Source organism: Neopelma chrysocephalum, unplaced genomic scaffold, assembly GCF_003984885.1.
Source record: "Neopelma chrysocephalum unplaced genomic scaffold, ASM398488v2 Primary Assembly neopelma1_22, whole genome shotgun sequence".
Lineage (NCBI taxonomy): Eukaryota > Metazoa > Chordata > Aves > Passeriformes > Pipridae > Neopelma > Neopelma chrysocephalum.
Window position 1 is genome coordinate 10798727 of NW_020897689.1, and position 22359 is coordinate 10821085.

Sequence of the window (22359 nt, forward strand, 5' to 3'; positions counted from 1 at the left end):
ACACAAGGCATTTAGGATAGACCCTCAGATACCACAAACCATAATATTACACAGGTCTCAATGAGTTTATGACAATTTATACTGGTTGAGGATAAGCTATAAAATAACAGGTTAAATCATCTCCCCATTTCCAAAACAGCATTCACTACCAGCATACATGTTTCAAGACATAAAGCCCTTCCTAGTACAAGCTTGATTTATTTTTCCCAAGCCGTTATTCATAAATCTTCAGAGGAACCTGACACCACAAGTTTGCCTACCAGCTGGTTTTCTTTGTATCTCAACATAAAAATACAACATGGCTTTCTGGCAAAGCAACACAAGGAAGTTTATTAACCTACCTTTTCTTCTCTCTCGCTCTTTCAAAATTGCTTCCAGCCATTCTTGCTTCTCTTCAGGGGTTTTTGCCATGCATACAAACCACTTATTCTTTGCCGTGTTGTGGATCTTCCAGCCATTAATAACAGTGTGGCCACTGCTGTGGTAGTCAGCTGAGAATAGATAAAATGGCTTAAAGAGTACCAATTCTTACAAAAAGCAATAGTTGTTACAATTACTAAGATCCTTCAGTACACATGAAGCCCAGGAGATACAGAAGAATAAAAATTAAAGTTACCCGTGCCACTTGTGAACTATGTTAAAACTAAAAAAACTGTAGTTTTAACATCTAGTAAATAATGTCCTTTGTAAAGTGTAACAAAGAATTGCATAGCATATGGAAGAAGGTATAAACTCAATACTAAAACAGGCAGAGTCCTATTAAAACAACAGATAACAGTATTTAGAGTACTTCTGTTTGTTTTAAACTGTAATAAATAATTCCTTAAACAAACAGCATTGTGGTTTTGTCCCTTAAGTTGCTCAGAGCTGCTGCACTGATTGAATGATTTACTATTAAGTTTAAAAAAGGACTAAATATACAGGGGGTAAAATACAATTTCAATTTGACAAGTAAGCAAATCACATATATTTGATGTATTTTTACTGGTTACCCAAATAAATAAATATCTACACTTACTAGTTTAAACGAACTGAAATATAATACAAGATGTTCTTTGATGTAAAAAAAAAAATAACCCAAATGCATAATTTTTGAAATATGCAATAATTTGAAATAATTTTTTTAAACAGCCCTATGTTCAGTGTGCACACTGTAGGAGAGATAACAGCTGCTGATGTTCTTAGGTATCTTGAACTTCTGACTCTTAACATATAAAAATAACTATGATATAAAAATCAAACCCTTATTACTTACTACTTATTACTTCTGTAACATTCTATTTTAATATGCTGATCCATAAATCTTATTCAGAAATTCCAAAACTAATACCCCTAACTATCCCTCACTAAGATTACCCGCATTTCCTGGGGGAAAACTTGGGAGACATTTCTTATGATAAGAAATTATTTTTTTTTACATAAAATACAGACTAAAAAACTAGAGCTAGCAACTACCATACGAAGTGTGTAGAAAAATCAAAGGTCAACGTTTTCTCACCACAAACTTTCATTAAGAGGCAAGAAAGTCCTAGGGCAAGTCCTGAACTACTATAATAACTACAAAGCTTTTTGTTTTGTAAATACTTTTTCATAATTCAGCCCTATTTTGTATGATTAGATGGGATTTTCTGCAACTGAAACCCTTGCTGAAATGCTTGCTAAGATTTATCATAAATCTCAGCAGACATGCTAGTATCCTTTCAATAACTTTGCATTTTAATTAGATGGAAAGCAGCCAAGCTTTGTGTACTGGGCTGGGAAATGTCAGGAACTACTAGAAAACCATGAGACTGATGGCTAATTTCTAAACCAACAAAACCTTCTAGTACTCCAGTGCAAGCAATTCTATGAACGGGAAAAAAGTGAAGTCAGGTATTTTTGCAACATCATGTTTATACCACTTACCTTTTCATCATATTTTTATTTGTATAGCCTTTTCAGAATATCCTTTGTCCCTTTAAAAATACCATTTCTTGAAAACTACCCATCATACTATTCAAGCACTCTCAGAAAATCAGAGTCAACAGTCAAGGGAAAAAATGGCTCGTCCCTTGAATATCTCAGTGTAGAGGTGACTTTTTAAACACGCAGCTTCCTTGGCCTCTGAAGATCTCTAACTGGAGGGCCAAGAGCACTGGCAGTTTGACCACATTTATCTCATGCCACGACAAACTCACTGAATTTTATGAAAAGCCCAATCACCAAGCTAGGTGCTGTGACTGCCTAATGTATACAGATGGCAGTGAGTTCAGGTGGAGGAAGACACTTAACTGTCGCCCAGTTTTGCAATAATAAACCACTGCTGTGAGGGCCACTTTGACTTCAGTCTCTGCCTTTAACTGCAACACCCTTGCTTTCTCTTTTGCTCTTCATGCTCCCCATGACCACAATCCTCCAAGGTTCCCATGAGCAATCTCCCCGATACACCCATGCCTGTAGTCAAGAACATTTCAGCATTACACTATCATCCCATATAAACTCCTACCTTCTTTGGACTTTTTGGACAAAATCTGAACCAGCATGATCAACAAATCATTAAGCCTACAAGATGACATCATCTTTTAATGTTACTTGGTAATACGTTAACGCTTGTAATTTGAATTGAAATATATTTTTCAAAATTCAAGACTCAAACATTTGAGTGATGCATAAGAAGCAATTTGTTACAGCCATATACAATAGAATTTTCTTCTTCCCTTAAAAAAAACCCAGAAATCTCTGTATTGAAGGTCTTCTAAATTTCTCAGACTTGAGGTTCTTGGGAGCATCAATGCTCAGAAATACCAAGGAAGTAATTGCTGCACAGTATCAACTGCCATTCTCCTATGTACGCTTTTTGAAGCAGCTTCTAGTTACCATTATCATCTTCTATTTTTTCTGTATCATGCCTCATTTCAAAACAACAGGGGACAGAACTGCTATACTATAGCAAACATAAATGTGGTATTTCCTAACTCCCAAGTGCTTTCCTTCATAAACTAAATAAGATTCATTTAATGGCTGGTGAATGCCTTCAGAAATATATTTTTCTTTCAAAACTGAATTAGAAAAACTGCTACAGAAAAAAAAATTACAATATATCCATCTTTCTAAAACTTGCAAGTGGCTGTGTAGCCACATTGTTTTAAGACCGCAAATACTCTACCCTGATAGGTAATATGCATTCCACTTTAATCAGTGCAATTAAGAACAAACAGAGTGCATCATGGTGCTGTAACAAAAAAAGAAAGCTCACACCAACTGTACTGCTCAGCCAAGGCGTAATTTCATCAAAGAAAAATTGCTTTTCAGAAAAAGCTTTGTTAATTTCTGTAGGCATGTCATTAGCATGATAATAAACCACACTGGGAATCTGTTTTCCTATTTCTATGCTTCTACTTACAAACAAGGAAGACTACATTCCTACCTCTATCAATGCTGAGAGCAAACGCTCTCAGTTTGCCCTGCTTCCTGGAGTCCTATTGTATATAGAGACCTTTATATAAAGTGAGCAGGGGATCCCAAAATCTACAGTAAAGAACTGTGGAAGTATCATCGAGACTCAATAGTCTTTAATGTCTGTAAAGAACTCCATATAGAGTACATGAGAAAGAGTCCTGCACAGATGTGAAAATACAAGCACTTTGCACTCAGAGCTTCCACTCTAAATTAAGAATCATAGAAAGTAATAGGTAATAGATGATTAAGGAGCGTAAAATAATACAATACTATGCAAAGCTAATGTGAATGAGGCTCAGACAATCATATTGCTACACTTGGGAATACGATGAGACAAAAATAAAGCATCAGAATAGTACTGGGTTACAGTTCAAACAGAGATGACTACAGGGGATGAGAAACAAGACATCTGGGTCTAACAAATGAGAACAGTAAAGAAAGCAGAACAGGGGAAGGTTAAAGAAGGGCATCATGATCTGAGTGAAAGAAAAAATATCAGTGTGAGGAGAGGGGATACACAAGTACCAGAAGGAAGGAGAACACCAGAGGGGTTACATAAAAAAGCAGGAGGGGGTGACAAGAAAAGGGTACTAAGGTGTCAAAGTGTTACCTTTCAGAGAAATAACAAAAACATTTCCATATTTCACAGAGAACCATCAAAAGGAGGGATGAAATAGCAGCAATTACAAGGAAAAAATATTTTAGGACATTAGAAAAACTGAAAGCAGAAAATGTGGTGATAAGCTAAAAAAAACAGATAACAATAATCATAGAATCATACAATGGCTTGGGTTGGAAGGGACCTTAAAGATCACCTAGTCCAATCCCCCCACAATAAGTAGGGACATCTTCAGCTCAATCAGGTTGCTCAGAGCCCCGTTCAACCTGACCGTGAATGTTTCCAGGGACTGGGCATCCACTAACTCTAATAAGCTAGAAATCAAAATAACCAAACCATTTACTAATGTCTCAGAAGTGGAAAGGAGTATGGATTTTGGAAATCATGCATATATAAAAGTGACAGGATTTAATATGGCTTAGGAGAGCAAGTGGGAAGGAAGCATGATAGCCATGAGGACTGTGTGCAAAGCTATAGGAAATGGGGACAGTAGCAAAATTTCCTGTGGCTGGAGGAAATTATACTACTGGTGGCTGGAGTGTAGAGGAAGGCTATTTGTGCTTAGCCTAACTATACTGATGATTCATTGAGGAAGAAAGCAAATGGGCAGGAAGGAAAATGAGTGGCGTGAAAGAGATCAAGGACTGGATAGCTAGAACAAGTAAACAAAGAGAGGTAGGAGAGATTTGAGATATACAGGATAGTCATGGAAAGAAGATCAAAGAAATATTTTCTAAAACCAACACCAGAAGTGTGGCAATATGCGGGCTGGAATCAGTGCAAGAAGAATAGTTACAGAATTCTTGGAATATTCATCAGGAAGAAGATGGTGGGTATAAGCCTCTGGGGCCACAGTAACATCAAGAGTTACGAGCAAAGAGATGCTGTCCTAGAAAGTGACATAATGCAAACAGGGAAACTTTTATTTCTAAAGCATATATAAGGAAGGTGAAAAAAAAGGGTTTCAAATAATACACAACAAGAAAGATTGAAACAATCAACTCTCTTTTTTGCATAAACAAATTACTGAGACGTTATACAAATAAAGCTAAAAACTGGGCAGGAATACAGGCCAGAAAAGGGAAATAGCAGGATACAGAATATTGAATAAACTACATTCAAGCCAAAGAGGCTTGAAGAAATTTACTACAAGGTACTCATGGACAGCTCAAAATCACTAACTAAATTGGTGGGCTTGGTGAAGGACATAGCCCAAAACAGACGTCAAGCAGTTCTTACAAAAAGTGTCTGGTAAGCACAGGTAATGAATCAAGTGTGACACCATAGTGCTCTACCTTATGTTCAGCATTTTCCACTATTTTTACCAAGACCTTAAATGGTTCAGTAATAACATTGTTTGTTCATGGAACTAAGAAAAGAAGCATTGCAAAAGCTTTAGGGAACAAGATACAAACTCTGAATGCTCAATATATTGTAGAATATATAAGATAAAACTCAGTACAGAAAAGAAGGTACTTAATAGGACCTATTCTCAGACATTAACACAGTATAAAATAGAATAGGCACCACTACTGCACAGAAGGCTCTGCTGCGGTATTCTGGAACGCAAACTAGAAAACTGAAAAATAATGTTATCAGAAAAGCCAAACAATTCTGGGATTAATGGTAGACATCCCACATTGCAGCACTACAGTAATTATTCTGTCCTACTTGGCACCAGCAGAGTTTCAGGTCTAGACACTTCAGTTATGAATTCCAAGCATTTTTAAAGTAATTTCTTTAAAAAACTGAGGGTTAATGACAAAAGATGGAAGCAAACTGAATTAAAAAAAAATCTCCAAAGGGCAAAGAACAAAAACACCCAAACACCACACATGAAAGACTTTAAAATAAGAGATGGAAGACAGACTAATTTGTTGCAATAAGAATAACAGTCAATTTGTTCTCCAAGTCAGTTCTACTGTCTACCCAATGAGTGAACTATTTTGAAAACAAGGTTTAGAAAAAGATAATCTTACTTTTAAAGAAATATTCAATTCCTGTGAAGCTTACTTCCACTGTAGAATCACTGTCATTAATGCTCAATTTTAGAACACAATTACATTAAGAAATGCTTTGAATCCATAGCAGAGGTAGGACAAATCTAACACTACTTTAAAGTATCAGGGGAAGTAATATATAACTCCCAGAAATCCCCTTCAGGCTCACATATCGGCAGTGTCACTGCAAGTTTCACTTTTTTTTTTTTTAGTTTTATGTTAGAAAGCCCAAAATGTTTCAGGCTTTATTTATTAATTGTAAGGAAAATTAATAATTGTTAAGCTCAAAGGTTCAACTCAAGTTTCTAAAACAAAAATTGACATGTGTAGGAATACTTTGTTTTTTCACTTTATTAATGTATGTCAGGAAAATTTCTAGCAATCATATGGATTATATTGCTAAAGGTATTTTAAAAAAACTTTCTTATGTCACAATTCCAGCATTTATCGTGTTTGAGGTTTCATTCCAACAGAGGTAAGTTTTCCATTTGCTTTTATAAATATACCACATACCTAGGGATAAGTTCTTTAAGAGCGCTGAAATGCTGTAAAGTGAAGTTAAATATGCAATTTCAGCTGAGCAATAAATGGCACCTTATTTTATTACTCTGATCATGTTAGCATAAAATAGTTATCTATGACCAACCAGCTAATAATGGATGACATTGCTGTCATCTATTCAACAGAAGCAGAATTTCGATACTAATAGATAGTGCTTTTAAAGTGGCATCTTACTCTTTCTTTCTAAATGGATGGAGCACCATCAATTCCCAAAGAAATCATCAAGTTGCATTTGATTTCAGCAGCTCAAAGGACTGCTCTGTAAATGAGCAACACAAATATACTCACCTGTTCCATCATCTACATTCTCAACTTCCATCACTTCTGTGTTTATTCTGCCCCGAAACAGGTAACGGTGGCCATCTGTAGATGTTTTGCTGTTCTTCAATCGCCTGCTTAAAGAAAGAGTAGGTCTGAGCACGTCATCCACCACCTTCTACACTTCTGCACTGCTACCTGAACATGTAGCAGTGTAAGAAGACCACTGTAAGAATCACAGTACATTTATACATGTGCAATTGAACTGTAGAAACCATTGCTGAATGGGACACTGCTGTTGGTAATGCAAAGATGCTACTGCTGGTAAGAGTAAGCTGCCAAATGCTGGCTGAATGAGAGTTCATCAGGAAAGTGTCACTCTGTAAAAGCTCTGTTCCAACACTTCGGCTTCTATATGCCATTGTCTGCCATCAAAGACAAAATAATGCATTGGGAGAACCTTTCCTCTTGGCTGATGTAGTCTTCTTATGTTAGTCTAGAAATTCAGCACAAGGGTGGTTTGAAAAAAGTGAAATAAGAACATCTTTGGATATAAATCTTGACCTACATATGTTAGCCTCATAAGTGGGACTCAGGTATGGAAGAATGAAGACAACATTTTTCCTATTTAACATAAGGATTAACCAAGAATTGTAATTAAGCATTGCTGAAATTTTGTGGCAGTTTCACTGCAATATATTCCAAAGCACTTTGCATTGCTGTAACTCTGTTCCCAGTGAAGTCAAGGCATTTAGAGAACCCCAGTTCTAGACAGCTTTTCCCATTTCAGATAAGCCAGGGATTATTTTCTGTCCATTTTTGCCTATAATGATAATTAATACTGTATATCAACCAAAGGTCAGCTCCTAAGAATTAATGATCACCTGAATTTTAACCTTCACTCACTTTAAAGAGGAACTAATCTTCACCTGCTTCTCAATCATTACTTCATTACTGTCTAATGAATAACTCTACTGTACTATAAATGTCTTATTCAAAAATTGAATAATAGATTAAAAAAACAAACAAACCAAAAAAAGCAAAACAAGCAGCAAGCATAAATGTTCACTATAACAGTTTTTCTCTCTAAAGTTAGAGAATTACAATAGCTTTAGTGACCTTTATAACTGTGACCCCAAACATAGAAATCCACATTTATACAACTCTGCTGCAAAAGGATGTTTAGAAATTACATAATATATCTCATACCATAAAGATAGGACATTTTTTGTAAAATTATCAAAGTGCAAAACTCCTATGAGCAACACCCTCTTTAACTACGTGCCAATCAATACCCAAAGTATCTTGATGGCATATAATCAATTAATTTCCCACCTTAAATTCTGAAATTATGTTCTAAATTGAGTTATTCTTATGTCTGCAGACATGTCACCATGGTACTAGCTAATGACATGTCCGACATGATTGCTCAAAACTGAAGAAACCATAGATGATCTTCTATGATTTTGAGATTTTCATCCAAAAGTGCATTTTAGCTAGAATATGGCTACAAAAATATGCAACTGAGTGGAGGAAAATTGCAAAGATAATATGTACTCAGTAATTGCTGGACAATAAAATATAGCAAAAATTATAAATTCTGAAGAGTATGTGTCATGTATCCAGGAATCTATCAAAGATCTACCCAGTAACATGTACTCGTCAGCTACTCAAAATCAATTTCTGGATCAAAGAGACAAACTTGAGCATCAAGAGGGATGTCTGTTTGTAAAAGAACCCTTACTTCTCAGAAGCATTAGAGAACCGAACATTACCTGCAGAAGTTTTTTGCTCAACTGAGGAACTGCTCCTTGCAATGCAGCAAGCAGCAGCTTTCTGGCTCTTTTCCCTGATTACAAATATACAGCTTGAAACTCTTGAATCTATAGAGATTTATTTTAGTGCACAAGCTACATTACTAATTTGTTTAAAAATTCAGCCTGTTTACTCTTCCTAGAAGAGAGTGAGGTCATCACATATAACCTGCTGTGGAAGGCTGACAGAACACATTGTTTCTCCCTGCGCTTCATTTAAAATGTTTCCAATGCTTGAATCAAATACACACTGGTGGATAAGTCTCCTCTAAAACCACTACCTTTTATACTGCAGTTCTAACAGAACAGCATACACATGATTAGCTCTACTGTGAGAAAGACAAATTATTTTTGAAAGTAATCATTTACCTGTGCTTTTTTTTGCAGTAGACCAAGAGGTTATCAAAAAGAAAAAATATCCTCTCTTGGATATTTCCTGCTGAAATTTTGAGTAGTAGTCCACTTCGCAGCATTTCTGTGCACGTGTCTGTAATGTTAGACCCCTAAAATCAATTGGAAAGAGATTTTTTTTTATTCTGTGATAACTGAAGTACTCCAGTTTGCATCAATTACAGAAAAGTTTCTTACACAAATTCACAACCACAACAAATCTCTGGAAACACTAAGAATAAAACTCATGGTGATTTATTGCATTGTAATTACACAGTAATTTCTAATGATTCTTAACATCAGCTTTGTATTCATGTAGTAGTGTGGGGGGGGGGGCTTTTACAGTTTAATCACCAAAAGTTTCCAAATTATATTATATCTGTGCAGAGACCTCTCCTGAAAATCAGACCAACTTTATCCAGTAACTCTTAGCCTCAGTAACTTTACTCAGAAATATCTTAAAATGGGGCTTTACAACCATCTCTGCCACAATGAACTTCGAAGCTGAAGCAACCTGGGAGTTGAAGATCATTAGGGGTATATACTTCTACAGTAGACTAAGCTAAACACAAAATCAAAAAGACAGAAAGATAAAAAATTGGGCAAGGCTAATAGTGGTATGTACATCTAGGACTGTCTACTATACTATATACTATATTCCTCCTAACATACTCTGAAGACATCAGAATTTTGCTAAGCTTTGCATGTTTCAGATGAAACTTCCCATGCCTCATTTTTGTCTCAAGAGAGATAATTCTTTCATGGGAAAAGAAGTCAGGAATTTCATAAAAGTTAATCAAAAAGAAGGAACTTAAACAAAGGAAAAAATTTGCCCAAAATATTTATATGAAAAATTCATGACATTTTTATGTCATATACCGAGAAATCTATCTCTCAAGGAAGACTACCTTGAATTCAGAGGTGTATTTTGCTAGTCTGAAAAATCCATGCTCCTGTGGGGCAGAGCTGGTGTCACTGTGCTATATGCATCCAGACATGCAATCCTATTGATAATTATGCATCAAGCACACACCCACGGTTTGAAGAGTTTCCTGACTTGAGGCAGTCAACAGTCAGCTTGGAAAACCTGCAAAAGCCAGGACTTCCTTGTCACCTACACATGTTCTGAATGTTCTATGCATGCAAGAGCTGTAGGTACTTCCTCTTTTTGATCTAACCACAGTAGTCCAAAGAAAAATGGATTTAATTAAGAGCCAAGAAGCAATCATGCATTCTGCTCTGACAGTTCTGCATCTTACTGCTTATCCTTTGTACGTCACAGCCGTGAATATTGAGCAATCCCTCAGACTGTTCTAAGGAGAATGCAGTCTGTTTACAGAGCTGATAAGTGGGATTGCACAACCACCACACTGGAACACAATTCAGGTCTCTAAGTAAGGCAGCTTCAGTATCTCTATTAACTAACCGCTCCTGTTTCCATTTAGGATCAAACAAGCCAAAAATTAACATCATCTATAGCCACTGCAGCGAACTTCCCTTCCTAAGACAGCATCAGTACCAGAAAGTGGCATACTAATTTTACAATTTTATATGAAATCAAACACTGAAACATCTTAAAAGCATATGCAGTAATATAAATTAAGCATAAATTAGGGCTGCACGTAATGCTTGCTGACCACAATTACAGAAAAGCAGGAAATTTTTTTTACATTCTATTTCACTGCACTTGTGTATTAAAAAGAGTAAGCAATATCTTAGTCCGAGTTTCAAATATGCTGGAACAGTACTTACTAATAATTTGCATCTTAACAGGCTGGATACTTTTTAAGGAGTTTTGGTTTGATTTTAGAGAAAACTTCAGCTTTGCTGAAAAATGGTATTGTTTTGTAAGGAAGCCGAAAAACATCAGCTTAAGGCTTCAAAATTGTACTAGCAGACTAGCAGTTTCAGCTTTCTACAAAAGGGTGTTTTTTTCATAGAAAGGGTTTTATAAAAACATTTTGTCTCTTCCTATTGAAAATATTTCATTTTCAGTGTAGAAAAATACCACCTTTTCCCAACAGTCCTAGCAATATCTGCTACTGTGCCAGCAACAGGTCATAAAATAACACATTTTTATGTATTTTAAATGTATATTATTCAGGCTACCTAACATTAATATTCTCCTCATTCATGATTCAAGTTCAATGTTACAACATGGCAGTGTTATCTGTATCACGTTACTACCCTTTGCTTTTGTTTTCCTCTTAAGTTTCTTCCTTTTGTAATATAAACTGCTAGATGATGAAAACAACATTCTAGGGATACTTTTTTCCCTTGGAGATCTCCTGTTCGAATACTGAACAGTGTTAATGTCACTTATCGGATACCTTCTGACAGCATCACAACCCAGGCTGCTGTGGTCGCAGATCAGTGAATTTTGTTATTGCTGTTTTATTTGCTGAAGTCCAAAGGAATAAGGTAACAGGACCAGAAGTCACATCTGGCTGTCCTACGTAACACTGCTAGTGCAGAAAAATCCCCTGTCACTCCCTTGCCTTAGTAATACTTAGGGTTTGCCTGTTCCTGGACTTTCGGTGGGCATGGAGCTGAAATGGAGAAAAAAGGAAGGGTGTATTATGTGAAAGCACTACTGTTTCTACACCTGGAGTGAACGTTCCTCTCCACTACATCCCTTAGAGATGAAAAACATGCCTGAAGAAGAACGAAGCAGAGAGCACACACAAGCACTGCCATATCCACCATGTAATTCAAAGGAGGACTGACAACTATAACAAGTTTTCGTGAAGGATGTAGCTACACCTTAAATCTTCACATGGGTTCTCAGCAGGAACACCAAGTTATATTTGATATCCAGCCCAGCAGGATAATTCATTTAATCCAACTCCGAGCTGTTCCTCTCAGGGGGAAGGCTGAAGGCTGCAGTAACGGATGAGAGATCACCCTGGTGCCAGAAGCAGGTGAGGCTATCTGCTGCACCGCTAAAACTAAACTACACTACCTACAAGCAATAGTTTTGGAACAAATATTACCAAAACCTTCTAAGACAACTATGTTTTCATTAGGTGTTTGAACTGAAACTACTAGGGAAATTTTAAATATGAGTAATTTGAACCTGAAAAGTAATTTGCTATGTCAAAGTCTTCACAGGCATTTATACTCATGGCTTGTAAGTGAAGATGATACAGTTGCTCAGCCTAAATATAAAATCTTCGCTACTATGCTATTCATGTTTCTATATGTTTAAAGTATCTGCAATTAGAGCAGATGGGATATTTTCAGTGAAACCAGCATTTTTGTAATACATTGATTTAAAAACACCATGTATTATAGAAACAAACCTGTTTTAATCATCTTGCAATAAAACATACAAATGATTCAGTTGGGGAAAAGATGACCTATAAAGCAGGCTTATATTGTGAATCTAGACTAGTTTTTCCTCTATCTATCCTAATGGGTCACTGAAGATTGTAGAGTAACTCTCTCCTGTGGGTAGCACTGGGGCCAAGGACTCTTGTGGCTTTTCAGAATAGCTGGTGTGGAAATTGAAAATCTGTTAAGATCTTGGTGCTTGCAGGTTACTTAAGTATAAATATATAATACTATTCTAATCACCTTTGGCTGTCAGCCAGACATCTATCATTCCAACTAAAGAAACGGCTTAGGTGAGAGGTCTGAAATGTGGACTATTATAACCAAATTGAAAAACAAATACATTTAAAATACACTGGAAGGAGAGAGACCATCTTCAAGAAATTTAAAACAATACCTCCCCCATCCTTAAATCATTAAGAATCCATCTTTAACATTAAAAAATTATCTTTATTACCTTGAGATTAAAAGCAGCATTGGTTGGTATTATTTGCTACAAAAAGCTATTCATCTATATATTCTGGGCAAATTTCAATCAAATACAGAGATTTGACCATACTGATTCAGTGGTCAGTGAACAGTAATAAGGGTCAGAAATTACAGACAAATACTCACTTACTCTTCAGTATTTGCACATGGGCATAAGAAACAAATAAAACAGAAAAGGACTAGAAATTGTGGAGTTTAAAAACAGAAATCTCTAGTAAAATACTACTTGATGATATGTTGAAACGGAAAGGAACAAAATACCCCATGCTACCGCCACTAAGTTGGCCTGTGACTCAGACTGGGTTGTTCAGCTTCCAGCTTACAACAAATACAACAATTTTATTTTTTGTTCTCTCACTGAAACATCCACGCAAATTTTACTGACAGACTCTTTCAGCTGCTGAACCATTCTCCAGCTGAGACAGCCACCTACACAAGTTCTGAATTCAGGCCAATAAATCTAACCACTTAGGAAATTAAGTGAGAAAGTCATTATACTCAAAATTTTCTTTCTTGAAACAGATGTTCCATCTTTTCCATGAATCTGTATTTTTATCATAATATACACAAGCTTCATTTTATGACACTTAAGTATAGGAATTCAAGTCATGCTTTGATAAATTCTAAAAATAGTCTTTATTTTTTTCCCTTTCCTTCTAGCTGGGGCCAAGCAATGTGCTAAGCATTTCCTTCTGGAAGGAAATCTCCAACAAGTTTGCCTCTTTATTTTAGGTAATGCAGAAAACCAGATGTTTATTTAATTAAATCCACATTCAAACATGGCATTCAGGGATTTTTTTTGTAGTTGTTGTTGGGAATCATTCAAAATACTGTTAGCTCTTATACATGCTCTGAAATTCTTACCATTTCAAGGACTAACCTTATGCTATGTTTGAAAAGGATGCACATATTAAGATCAAGGCAATTTTGCCAGATTGCACACCCTGTGGTTGCCATATGGTAATGGCAAATCTGATCAGCTAAAATACAATAAACACCATATAACTCTACCAAAAAAATGCTATTTTAAGACAATGGCACTATTTCAGAGTTCAAGCACAAGTGAAATCCTAAAATGAAATCTTGGAGGGAGGGGGGGAGGAGGAAAAAAAAAAAAAGAAAAAAACCCCCCAAGGTTGGTATGAAATTACTATGTTACAGTTCAGAGAACACATTCTGAGCACAGAGACAATAAGTCTTTGTTTCACATGCTTATGTCCGTATTTTTACCCCTCCTTCTTTATTGTTAACTTTGCTCAATAACTTATTTCCAAAAGCAAACCTATTTACTACTATATTTTTGACCAAGGATTCAGAAGAAACTTTATGCAGTAAAGTGGATTCCCTTTTCAGTGACAGAGGTTTTAGAACAGTAAGTTCTTAGCCAATTTATATGACTAATAATGCACTGAGTTAATAATACTGTAACTTTACACTTGAGTATATTCATTAAGATGGATTTGACAACTATCTATGACTCAGGCACTGGAATCAAGTAGAAGAATTTTAGTCACTATAGTGCAGTAGAAAACTCAATTGAAAAGCTGAAATAATAGAAGGAGTAAAGCAGTGATAGGCAATAAGGATTATTTAACACATTTTGTTGCCCTAAAATATTCAGCAACAGAAGCACTTAACTTGCTATTGCTTATATCGTGAAGTTATCACACAAACACATCCAATGCATTTTAATGTTCAGATACACTAACATTTCCAAGTTATGGCTGATGACAGCAAGTTCAAGCTAATTACAAGAAGAGACTCATTTTCACATGGTCTAAACAAGCAGCTGTTAAGTGAGGTCAACTAGACCTCCTTTCAATTACAACATTTAGAGGTTTACTTTATCTTAGTCCTTTCTTTTTCAAAATCCTACAAACAATACCAGGCATGACTACACACTGTCTGTCATCTGTGTTGAATTTTTTAAATTCTATTTTATTTCACATTGAGGATTAAAAATAAATGCAGAAAGGTTTGTCTGAATACAGAGCAGCAATTATATAGCTTTTGTACTTGCTAAAATTCCTTCTCATGAGGCACAGTGAATTTTAGTGGAATTTCATAATGACCATCCTGTACCAAAAATTACAGTGCCTTGAAATCCAGCATGAGATGATTTGCCAGAAATGTAGTTCTTGAAAATGCTTCTACACAGAAAAAGGAAAAAACCCTTAAGTGAAACATTTCAAATCACACAAAGCACTGAAGAAACATGAAGAACTTTGACTAAAGTAAAATCAGTCACTTAATCCACATTTAGAATGAACCAAATCTTCCCACACTACTCAATTAACAACAAACCAAAGGTTTGCCTGAGTCCACTGATCGGGAGATTTCACATGGAGCAGACAGGAAATAATTTTGCAGTGTCATGAGGAATATTTAGGGGGTCTTTGTTCAGGTCTATACTCCTTTCAGATGGTGGCTTGTTCTGCTGAATCCTTCTAGATGGCAGCAACGGAATCCACTGCTGCAGAAGCAGAGCACATCCTTAGGCACAGCAAGTTCAAGAAACAGGAGATACAGTACGTAGGAGGTGTAAAGAATGAACAAAGCTGTGTAGAAACTATTTCTTGTTTCTGCTTTTTAACCTTTTACTATGAATATCTACTTAAAAGTTGACTCTTCTAGTCAATACTCTAATTTTTATTTTTCAGACTTCTTGGGGAAGTCCATCAGTTAAAGTTCATCCAGGTCCACCTCAAGGCTTTCTCTGATTCAGTGTCCCATCAGTATCCCTAACCCTTTCTTTTCTCTGCACTATACAAAGGTCATTTCCCACTGTAAAGACTGAGACCTGGTCAGTCAGCTACCAGACTAATATGCAACAAATACATTTTTCTTGGTATAAATCCTAGCCTGCCAACCTTCCACAAAACTTAAAGAGACAAAAGCCTCTTCCTATAGTTCTTAAGCAGCTTTCTTAGGAAGAAAAGTAGCATATTTGAGCAAAGGATTCAAAAAAGCAAAAAACAACTTCCATGATGAAATCTCTCTCTTAAAAAAACCTGTGTATCTTTTTTTTTAAAGTCAGTTTTGAATGTTTACATTGCTTCCTTTATGTTTCTTTTAAGGAACTTCACTTGTGTTTCCCTCCTACACCAGTGCAGACAGCTCAGACACTTCAATACAAAACACCTAAGACAATTTAAAGATACACTCTTATTTGCACGTATCTTTCTGTATAAACTATTTATAGTGCTCAGAATAATATAAAAGGAAAATTTTGGTGCTACAACTACTTGATCTTGTTGTTTTCTTTGGGAAAGGCTGGATCTCTGTTTACTACTGAAAATTCTAACTCAGAAACAGACCTACTTGCGAAGAGCTTACTTCACAAAACTTTGCTGGAGCATTAACATTCTTTCATTTACAAACTCTTGAAAAAAACCATAAGTCTTACACACATTCTATTGAACATGTTTACATTACTTTAGTTCACCCAATAGTAATGGACTACCTACAAGCTGACAAAAACTCATGGACTCAGTCCTTAACCAATAATAAATGATCAAAATTTTTTCAACCAGACAAAGTGCTGCTACACAGGTATAGACAGTAGTAAAATCAGACCAGCAGTTAAATTAGGATTTATAAATGTGTGTGCATGTACACATATATGTTCATGTAGACAATCCATATTCCAAGGCAAACACTAAATAATTACCCTCTTTCCTGGAAGTCTGTTATTTTATACAGCAGTGCTCAGCCATGGAGAACACTTTATTTACAGAGTAGATCTCAAATAAAAGCTGTAATTTCACAGAACTGAGGAGTTGATAGTACCGCATGATCACAAAAACAGTGCATATAAAAACACTGCAATGCACACTTACTGAAAACTGTTACTCCCTCCTCAACATACAAAGCAACAAATCTTACAACAGTACCTCCCATCCTTCAACATGAGACTGCCATTCTTCCAAAAACTCTAATTTTTCCATTTGTCTTTTGGCTTCATTTATGTTGGAACAGACAGCCTTCATGGCCTGGAGGGCTTCCATTAGGGCCGCATAGTCACTGTGCTTCCTTGGAGTCCGCTTCAGTAATTCCTATTTAGACATTAAAAAAAAAAGGGAGAGGGGGAGAAAAAAAGGAAAAAAAAAAAGAAACCTGTCTTTCATCTCTAAATGTACATTACAGGAGACTTAAATCAACAGCATACAAAATCAAAAAGCAGCCAGACTTCTCTTTTACTAGGTGGAAAAGTAATAAACCCTCTAGCATTGTGTCCTAGTGTGTACTAAAACTCAAGAGTAATTAATTACTAACAATAAATAATCATCATGACCTAGAACGAAGTTTGCATTTCAACTCCTTTCTTCCCCAACAACATTTCTTCATGTTGAGCTTTGGGTTTTAGGTAGGTTTTTTGTTTGTTTGTTTTTGTATTCCTCAGGATGGAACTGTTCAACAGCAAGGATAACAGGTCTGCTTAAAAAATGTTAGTTTACTCATGTCAAAATTAACACCTGCCTTTCCTGCAACTCAGGGCAAAAAACCCCATTCCTTTAGCTCCACACTATTGTTTAATCTAGTGCAATATGCAATGCAGCAAAGCATGGAACAATAGCTTAGGTGACTCACTGATTTCAGATGGTTACTGGTACTGGCAGCCATACTGATAAACAGAAGTGGAGTTGCCAGCATTCATTTGAGATTTCCCATCTCAAGCTATCAACTACCCATATACCGCTGGACTGACTGAGGACAGCCTTCAGTGCATACCCTGACTGACACGTGGGTAACACTCCTCTGGAGCCCTAACCCTGCTGCCACCACACCCCGTATTTAAATTTATTTAACATAAATATATTCATTTCATTGCCTCCTAGAGTAATTCATTAGTCATTTTCCCCTGTTTTGTCTGTAGAGCCTTCATTCAAAAAACAAAATAGAAAAATAATTTTAAAATGGACCAAGGGAACTGTAAAGTCAGACACCTGGGATGACTCACGCCTCATTGCAATTATTATATTCTTTAATTTATTTTTAAAACCTTTATTTTAACATGGTTTTTTTAGATTTTTTTTGTGTCATATGTCTTCAAAATTGGCAATCTTTCAAATCTAAACTCACACATGCACTGTGAAAAATACTATCCAATAATCATGTAGCTTACTACCCAATAATCCAGTAGCTTCTAGAGCAGAATCTGCTCTGGCTTTCCTCTTATAGTTTGGAACCATAAACCATATTAGACTTTAATTTGTTAAGAAAAAAATTTGTTTTGAATATTACTTTCCTGTATTATTTTATTTCTTAACATGATAAATTACTGACTCAGAGGTTTGATTATATAATATTTATCACCTCATTTAACATTTTTCATTGTTTTAAGTTGTCACAATATGATAAGAATAAATATATAACTAATCGTAAAACCATCTACAGCACCTTTGTTTTACTCTACAGGTTTTCTTACAAAAAAAATTTTTCACTTGCAGTTTGTTGATGTAAATTAGTATCATCAAAGCATGTCAGCATATCACCAACAAACTCTGCTATCCCAGGCATTTTAAGCAAGGGCATGGTCAAACCCAGCTAAAATTAGACTCATTAAACTCTCTCAAATGGCTCATTTCTGTTCAACCATGGAACTAGATGCAGAATGGAGCCAATCATTTTTATCCAGCCAAACTCCTCTGTTCTTTTAATAACGATATCAGAAAACTTGCCACTAGCTTTAAAGACAGTAAGTCTGGGTCCAATATCTTAATAAAGAGATAGATAACTGTGTAAAGAGACTCTTCCTGGAGTTTGGAAACATGCTTAGCAACCAGTTTTATACAGGAAGTATAAAGTCCTAAATAAAAAACTTGTAAGTACCTTCAAAAGAAGGGGATACTTGCATATTCTCTGTATTGGTGTTACTAGATATCCCTCCAATGGTACATCTGTGTTCTTGCGTCCTCCAAGGAGCATGCAATTCTGGAGTGTGAACAATTTCACAAATGATTGAAAAATCCCAAAAAAGTTATCAGAAATAAAGACAAGGGCACATGTGTACAGCAATACTGGCTAAACTATACATAAATTATATACGTATATGTAAGGAGGGAGGTTTGCAAGACTGTCAAAAGTACAGGCTTGAACACGCGCATGTTGGGTACACTGACTATCACACATGACAAGGAAGTCACAACATTTTGCAGGCATCTCTCTAGGTACCTTCTTCATCCATTCTGATGAAGAGAGGGTTCTTTTCTTAAACTTTAAAAATAAAAGACAGTAAATAAAATGTTCAAAATATGCTGTCAACCTTTCACAAGCAAAAACAAATAATTCAGGGTGACCACTATACGTGGTGTTGCTTCTAAAAAGTATTTGCAATGTTAACTAGCATCACAGATGGTTTGAAGGTTTGAACGTGGTCATCCTAATATACACCTCTAAAATGTGATATGTAATGAATAAATTATCCTTAAGTCATGGGCAAAAGACTATTAAAGTTTCAACAAGACATCTGATTATGGAAGCAGAGAGTAAATGAACTATTGGGTGGAAGCATCCATGAAAAAGCAGCTAAGAGAGAGAAAAGAATAAGGGCTTTTGGGGATAAGAAAACATGCAAAGGGACATCATAGCAAATATTTGGAATTGCTGGAATTAACGCGTAAGTACATAAAGACCTAGAGTAATACTGACAACTACTTTATGGAGAGATCAGAAGGAATTGTGATGCAATGGTATGAGATGATCTACAGCTTCAAAGAGCAAGTTGTCTAAACTGAGGACACTAAACAAGAGTAGTTTAAGACAGCCAGATGGTATGCTGACACAGGCCACAAATCTGGAGGCAGACACGTTGATGGAAAAGAGGTTACAAAACTGGGTGGTTGCCCTACTCAGCACATAACACACATACCCTATCCCCAGTGCTGCTATGGGGGTCTCCACACCCACCCTTAAGTCTCTACTTTGTGCTCACTGTTAACCAGCTTTTCTCTTAGCCTAAAGGATCCCTTATCCTAAAGGATCTCACTTAACCTGCCAACGCAAAAACTTTACTGATAAAGTAAGATAATGGCAACGCCGACTATAGGTTTATATAACGACTGTCACTATATTCAAAGGCTCAAAATTATTTGTAGATATCAACGTATCTAATGACCTGAACTATTCTGTCTGGCTAGAAGGCTTTGACTGTATTTTCAAATTGTAGAGCCAGATGTCCTGTTTTCTAGGTTAGAGTGCTGCCACTTAATCGTACAGACATCCCAAATCTATGAGGAATCCAAAACAGACGTGAAAGCCCTTTGCATGTGCCCATGAGTACATGACACTGACTGCCGCAAGCACACACTTAGCTTCCTTTCTCACAAAAACAAGCTCTTTGCAATATTTCTCCAGAGTATTTTGCTTTTTGTCTCTGTAGTCAGCATTCCCCCCTTCTTCTTGAGCCCGGCCATGCTGCTCCCAATACAAGAACCATGCGTATGAAGCCCCTCAATCTGGGGCAAGGTAAAGGATATTGTGTCAATAACTGAGGAAAAATAAGGACAATTTTGAAGCTGTTTTTAACTATGAATGGAACATGGCTGAATTGGACATTCTTAGTAAAAGGGATATGGTACTTCATGTCACCCAGTACTCCCCACAATAAGGAAATTCATGCACTGCTCATTAACTTGGCTGTAAGTAAGTGCAGCTATGGAGTCAGAGCTGACACTTTTCAAAAAATTAGCCAGCTGCAACAGGACAACTTCACCAAGAACTCTGTCAACAGTGGTAGTGAAATCCTACTGCATGCTAAAAATTATTAGTAAAATTAAATAAAACTTGTGATACTGTCAGCATTGGCAGAATCTTTTTTTTTAAAACATATCTGTGATGCTTTGCTGATAAAGTCATTTGCTCTCCAGTCCCAAAACATAATAATCAAATCTTATCCCTTAAAATTTGATAGCATATCCATGGGCACCTTCTCAGGTATTTAAGTTCCAATATAGTAAGCTCCACATTTGAAGCTAATCTTGTTACCAGAGGACACCATGGAAGAAACACAAAAATCATTCCACACTGAGTCCTTCTTTTAACAACTAATGTCAACTATTAACAAACTCATGGAAATTGGTTTTGCTGTTGAAAAACCATGAGGACTATCATACTCAATATTTTTAAATTTCTCCTTATTTGTCTTATAAAGTGAAACAATAACTGTGGAGCCATTTCTTTCAACCTCAGATTAAGTTAGTGTCTAAGATCAGGATGGTTAGTCTATGATCCATAATAAAACATTTCTCTGTCTTCAACAGCTCTGGCTACAGTACCAGAACGTGGATCTTCTCTTCAGAAATTCTGATGAGTCCTTCAGCTTATCCTATTCTTTTTCCTTTCTACAGATTCACAACCTTGTCTCCTGGCCAGCATGTTCAAGGCACATTGCCTAATGCTGTATTATCCACAGATCCAAGTGCAGCAGTGAAAACACGATGCACACATGCACTTCCTCTGGAAACATTATCCACAACTAAAACTGTCTGCTAACCACTTGTAGGTGTGCCTGTACTTGTAACATGGTGGAGGTGACAGCGCTAACGATTCACTGCCTAGTCAAAAAAACAAGGCTAGAATACCAATTCTAAGTTTATTTACCAAAAGAAAAGTCCGCACTGTTCTTATTTTGTTCAGGTCAAGCAGAACTTTCTGTGCCTTCTCGTGGTTACTACAGTATTCATCATAGATACGGAATTTCTCTTTCTGCAGAAACAAAAAAAACCATTGTTTTTCACTCATCATTTTGATAATTTTTTTAATTAATAAAATATGGCATGAACACTTTTCAATGTTGAATAGCTAATATAGTCTTCATTCTAGAAGGTCAGCTCTTCTTCCTACATTTATTATTTGAGGTCTCGCCTCAAATTAGAATTATGAACAGTCTGGAAGCACTACTTGGGAATTTCAATCATAGATTCATAGAATACCAGGTTGAAACAGACCTCAAGAATCATCTGGTCCAACCTTTCCTGGCAAAACCACAGTCTAGACAAGATGTCCCAGCACCCTTGTCCAGCTGAATCTTAAAAGTGTCCAATGTTGGGGAATCCACCGTTTCCCTGGGAAGATTATTCCAATGGCTTATTCTTCTCATTGTGAAAAATTTTCCTCGTGTCCAACTGGAATTTCCCCAGAAGTAACTTGTACCCATTTACCCCCTATTATCCATGTGACTCTTTAAAAAGGAAGTCTCCATCTTCATAGCCACTTTTTAAATATTGGAATACAGTGATAAAGCCTCCCCAAAGCCTTATTTTCTCAAGTCTGAACAAATCCAATTCTCTCAGGCAGACATATGGCAGGCTTCCCAGTCCTTTGATCACCTTTGTGGCCCTTCTCTTAACCCTCTCCAGACTGTCCACATCTCTTTTGTATAGCAGGGACCAAAACTGAACACAGTATTCTAGGTGTGGCCTGACAAGCACTGACTTCTTTATCTCTGCTGGTGATG

At 36.3% G+C, this 22359-nt stretch overlaps 1 protein-coding gene across 4 annotated transcripts in view; it reads right to left on the reverse strand.

Moving 5' to 3' along the window:
• The window catches only part of PREX2 (phosphatidylinositol-3,4,5-trisphosphate dependent Rac exchange factor 2), a 172455-nt gene that overhangs the window by 103219 nt on the left and 46877 nt on the right, over positions 1 to 22359 (reverse strand). For all 4 annotated transcript variants that reach the window (XM_027698859.1, XM_027698772.1, XM_027698933.1 and 1 more), the window contains 6 exons: positions 21504 to 21608; positions 18735 to 18836; positions 16796 to 16957; positions 9060 to 9193; positions 6907 to 7010; positions 342 to 491 (listed from right to left, as the gene is read on the reverse strand). In XM_027698859.1, coding sequence (XP_027554660.1) covers positions 342 to 491; positions 6907 to 7010; positions 9060 to 9193; positions 16796 to 16957; positions 18735 to 18836; positions 21504 to 21608 — 757 coding nt within the window. The remainder of the gene's footprint in view (positions 1 to 341; positions 492 to 6906; positions 7011 to 9059; positions 9194 to 16795; positions 16958 to 18734; positions 18837 to 21503; positions 21609 to 22359) is intronic.